The sequence below is a fragment of the Molothrus ater genome, chromosome 4, assembly GCF_012460135.2.
Source record: "Molothrus ater isolate BHLD 08-10-18 breed brown headed cowbird chromosome 4, BPBGC_Mater_1.1, whole genome shotgun sequence".
NCBI lineage: Eukaryota > Metazoa > Chordata > Aves > Passeriformes > Icteridae > Molothrus > Molothrus ater.
The window spans coordinates 10,653,161-10,658,015 of record NC_050481.2 but is presented as its reverse complement, the minus strand read 5'-3'; the positions used below and the strand labels follow the sequence as shown (position 1 = coordinate 10,658,015).

Sequence of the window (4,855 nt, the reverse complement as noted above, 5' to 3'; positions counted from 1 at the left end):
TCAGTTCTGAGGCACACAGACCTCACCTGACCAGGGCAGCCAGGAACAGAGACACTCACAGAGCTCTAAGCTCTCCTGTGCCACTGCTACATCAGGGCTGTAGTACCTTTTCAGTATCACACACCTGATTGGACTTACCTTCAGCCAGGTTACGCGACAGAGGGAGAAGCAGGGCAAAAAGTGCTCTCTCTTCCCCAACTCCCCACCCCAAATACCCTGCAAAACACACAAATCCCCAGCCTTACCTGACAAGGCAAAGCACCAGCAGGACTTGTCTTCAGCCTTCCCTAACAAACACACCCAAGCCTCTAAACACGTAGCTTCCTGTGCCATAAATTATGCAGTAGATGCAGGGCAGGAATGAATCCCTCCATTATCTGTGGCCTCTCCCCTGGGGGTGCCCAGCTCCAAGCAGCTGCTGCAGTGCAGGGGGGACAGTGCTGCTGGCATGAAGGCAGCCTGTCAGCCTTCCCACAAAGAGCCTGGGTGGCTCAAATGCTCCACAGAGGGCTATGGCCCTACCCGGGCTGGCTCAGCTGTTGGAGGAGCAGCTGTGCCTAGATTAGCCAGCAGGGATCACATTCCAGCACCGGAGCAGCCTTTGGCTAAGGCAGCCTCACCTGCACAGGCTGTTGCTGGCTGAGCCCCACTGTCAGCACAGTCACACAGCCACCAAGCCAACCTGCCCAGGCTCCCCGTTCCACACAGCATGCAGCACTTCCTTACTTTCCATGGGTCCTCCAATGCCACAGCAGTCCTAGCTCCAGCCCTGACTTGGCTCAGCAGGCTGTAGGGAAAGAGCAGCAGCAAACACATTCAAGGCATTGCATGAGTACAGAGGTTCTAAGCAGAAGAGACTCTCTACCAAGCTTTTTTCCTTCTTTGTCTGCCTAACTGCAGTTAGTTGTGTTCAGTGCACTCAGGATTAAATGCCCCTGGTAACTCTGTTGGATACAGCCCTGTAGCAGGGAAATGTTCCAGACACTGACCCCCAGGCTGCCACAGAGTTTGTCACCCATACTTGACGTATTGCTCAGCCCCTGACTGTGCCTGATCCTCTGTCTCTGGCAGTGTCCACACCTCAAGTCATGAGCACCAGGGACAGCCTGGATTCCCTCAAGTCAGTCCTAAGCTTCCTGACAGGCTTCACCTTTCATTCCACATCTTGTTCCCAGCCTTCTTACTGTTCACTGCTTCTCAGGTACACCAGTGCCAGCCTGCAATGCACACAACTGCTGAGCACGTTCTGGGAAAGCAAAGCTCTTGGCAAGAGCACAAGCCATGCCCCGAGTTCCCTGTCAGTTCCCCGTCCCCAGCAGGGAGCAGCACTCGTGGTCAGGGATGGCACTGTGAACAGCCAACACTCACTTGTTCCTGGCTGGGACTAATCCTACACTTGAGGAACCAGAGAGGGACCACACAGTGGAGCCAGCAGGGTGAATGAAGCAACTCCTGCTAAGGCAGCTTCGCTCAGTCAGGCTTTGCCAGGCTCGTGTTTAGCTCAGTACCAGCTGCAAGGCTGCAGTATAAGGAGGAAAATGGCTGGATACACATCCCCTCCCTGCCCACCCCCCTGCAGCACACACGGGAGCAAGCAGATTAGAGCAGGAAAGAGCAGAGGAAGCAGCCATTGCAAGTTTTGGTTTATTTCACTACACGGGGGGCAGAAAACAAAACAAACCAAGCTATAGCTGTTAGCTGAACTTAATGGCTTTGACTTTGAAGTCACCCTCCACAGCCAGGTATTCAATTTTCTCCATGCCCAGCCGATTTGGGAACTTGAACTCTGCCTCGGGCAGCTTCACCGTGGCCTCAGTTTCATCGAAGGAGATGCATATCTGTAGAGAGCCATGAGAGAGAAGGAAGGAACGGAGGAAGGAATGAAGCTGACACAGCTCCCAGGCTTTGCTCACTCCCACTACCTCCCGTCTGGGCACAGGACAGGCAAGGTGGTGCTGCTGCCAAGGCCATGCTCAGCAGCTCAGCCCCCTCCCTGCCAGCAGAGGCATAGGAGGGAGGAAGCTTCTGCAGCCGTGGGATGAGACAGACCCAGTCTGAGTCTGACCTCAGTGCTGTTGCTGCTCTGAGGGGCACAGCTTAGCCCAGAGTGGGGCACTGAGCAGCTGGGAATTGACTTGGGCAGTGCAGCTCTAGACACTTCCTTGGCTCTTCCCCTGGGGCTCATTCCCCTTTCCATGCTTGCTCCTTCTGCGCCACACAGGCACAGGGCAGCATTAAAAAGCTGTGCCCTTGGCCACTCAGTGCCTGGGCCCAGTGCACACCCCTGGGGCCTCACCTCAATCTTGTCACCATGCTGGAAGGGGAAGTCAGCCTTCCTGTCCTCCTCCCCCCACACGCCATCCTCCTTGGAATTGCACACGATGGTGTTGACATCCCCGTGGCAGTCAAAGCGAGGGTTGAAATGCAGCATGAGGGTGTTGCTGTCCTTCCCCACGTTCACAGCAAACCTGGGCAAACAGAGCTAGTGCAGAGGGTTGCCAGTGCAGCAGCTCCAGCTGCCAGTGCTGACAAGCTGAACACAGCAGGAGCTCTGGCTTCCCCCATCAATCCATTCACCACCTCACTCACCCTTTGGCATCAGACTGGATCTTCCCTTTGACCTTGATGCACTCACCAGGCTCAACATCCAGCTGAGTAACAACCAGTCCCTGCAGGGCCAAACCACAGGAGTTAGTCTATCCCAAGGCAAGGCTTCCAATCCTGCTTGGGCCAAGGCACACAGCAGCTCTGGCACACCCAAAGATGAGTTTTGTGCTAGAGGAAGAGCTGAGTCAGGCCCCTGCCTGTCCCAGCAGCCACAGGGGTCTCCCGCTCCCCTAAGCAGCATAAGGTGACAAGGAGGTGGGGTGGGTTGGCCCTGGCTGGATGCCAGGTACCCACCAGAGCCACTGTGTCACAACTGCATGGGGGAGAAAATACTACAAAAAGCCCATGAGTTGAAACAGAGACAGGGAGGGAGAGGTCACTCTCTGATTACTGTCACAGGCAAAACAAAGTCAACTTGGGGAAAATAATTTTACAGAGCAGTATAATGAGAAGTAAAACAGGCCTTAAAAATGCCTTCCTGCCACTCCTTCCCGGGCTCTACCTCTTCCCCGTCAGTGGCACAGGGAGGCAGGCAAGGGGGAGGGTGTTTTTGCCACTGCTGGAGGAGAGGAGTCTTCCCCTGCTCAGTGTGGGTCCCTCCCACAGTGCTCCCCTCCAGTGAGAGTCCTCCCTGTGAGCTACAGCTCTTCACCAGCTGCTCCAACATGGGTCCCTTTCCACGGGGTCACAGCCTTCCTTGGCCATCCCCCTGCTGCAGCACAGAGTGCTCCCTGGGCTGCAAGTGGATTTCTGCTTGCCTGTTGACATCCATGGGCTGCAGAGGGGCAGCTGCCTCCCCACGGCCTTCACCACAGGCCGCAGGGTGTTATCACAGAGCCACTCCTGCCGTCCCTGATGGGCTCAGCCTTGGCCAGCGCCGTGTCTGTCCTGGAGCTCACTGGCCTTGGCTCTGCCCGACACGGGGGAGGCTCTGGCAGCTTCTCACAGCAGCCACCCCGGTAGTCCCCTCTGTTACCAAAGCCTGGTCACACCAGCCCAGTACTGAGCTACTTAACCGTGTGCCGGGTCAGGTAGGGAGGCAAACTGCAAATTAGCTTGCTTGGGCGCTGCCCTCCAGCCCACTGACGCCACCCTTGCCCTCATGCCTCCTCCCTGCTCTGCCCACACACAACCTGCCGAGCTCAGGGTTCCTCGAGTCACTGCACTGCTTATCCCCACGGCACCAACTCTGCCTCCTGGCTCTGGAATGCAGCCGGGGCGCCCGGGGGGTCTTTCGAGGAAAGGAAAGCTGCGGGAGCAGGGGCGGGTTAGAGTACACTGCCAGCCTGCTTTCCTCTCCTGTTGCATTAAGAGTTAACCCACTCCTGCACCCAAAAGGCATTTTTCCAGAAGAAAAATACACAGATTAAGGAGAAAAAGTATAAAGAGCCTGGAAACTGTAGAATTGCAAATGGACCCAAACCTTTAGAGCACTTGAGAATATAAACATTCCTCAGCTTCCCCACTTAGATAACATGCTAGAGAAGAGAAGTACGGCTGGTCAACCCTAACTATTCCTCCCAAAGCCAGACATCAGCCTTTCATTTCCTCCTCTCCGCCCATCTCTAGCACCACTCTAAACCCCACAGGCAGCCCAGGCGAAATCCCAGTCCTGCTTAGCACAGCAGCCCAGCTCGCAGGCGGCACTCACTTTCTCCATGCTGCGGACACCGGCCCCGGCAGGCAGAGCAGCCCCGAGCCCCTCTCCCGGCACGGAGTGACGCAGCGCCAGGCTCCGGCAGCTGATCGCAGCGGGCAGGACCATCACATGGTCGGGGGGGACGAGCACAGGGGGATTGATAATCGCAGCTGTTGGGCTGGGGCCCGAGCCTCCCAGCCATTTACAGGGGGCGGCGGGAGACCTCTATCGATACTGTTCTTTGCAGGCAGCCTGTGTGTGATTTTAAGAACTAGTGATTGCTTGCTTCTGCGTGATCCGTGCTGTAAGCTCTCCTAGCTGCTGTGCAGGATCCCAGGAACCGGAGCGCTGCTCTGTGCTAGGAGCCAGGTGGCTGCTTTTTGTTCGGCCATCCGTGTCTAAACTCAGGGTTGGGAGTCCTCGTGTTCCTGCTGCCGAGTGGCTGCCTCTGTGGATACGGGTGGATGCGCTCTCCCAGCCCAGCCTGGTGGGAGACACTGGGTACAAAGCCTCGCTGCTTGCAGTTAAATGAAAGCCGAGGGCTTGGTATAGCCCGTGTCAGAATTTCAGCAGCGCCTAAAAGGTTAAGGTTGGTGGTGTGGGGCTCTT

General features: G+C 56.4%; 1 protein-coding gene across 1 annotated transcript; it reads right to left on the bottom strand.

Moving 5' to 3' along the window:
* Positions 1-1,626: 1,626 nt before the first annotated feature.
* LOC118685883 (16 kDa beta-galactoside-binding lectin) lies at positions 1,627-4,436 on the bottom strand. Its single transcript, XM_036381635.2, has 4 exons — positions 4,259-4,436; positions 2,590-2,669; positions 2,297-2,468; positions 1,627-1,838 (listed from the first exon to the last, which is right to left on the bottom strand). Exons 1-4 carry the CDS (start codon positions 4,370-4,372, stop codon positions 1,695-1,697), a joined length of 510 nt encoding a protein of 169 aa, XP_036237528.1. The 5' UTR covers positions 4,373-4,436; the 3' UTR covers positions 1,627-1,694.
* Between the last annotated feature and the right edge of the window lie 419 nt (positions 4,437-4,855).

What these genes read in the sequence shown, in the direction of transcription:
- LOC118685883 (XM_036381635.2), bottom strand. Translation starts at nt 4,372, where the DNA reads ATGGTCCTGCCCGCTGCGATCAGCTGCCGGAGCCTGGCGCTGCGTCAC. An exon ending in GTGTCCGCAGCATGGAGAAA is followed by an intron (nt 2,670 to 4,258) that starts GTGAGTGCCGCC and finishes TTGGCCCTGCAG; the next exon opens with GGACTGGTTGTTACTCAGCT. An exon ending in ATCCAGTCTGATGCCAAAGG is followed by an intron (nt 2,469 to 2,589) that starts GTGAGTGAGGTG and finishes CTGTTTGCCCAG; the next exon opens with GTTTGCTGTGAACGTGGGGA.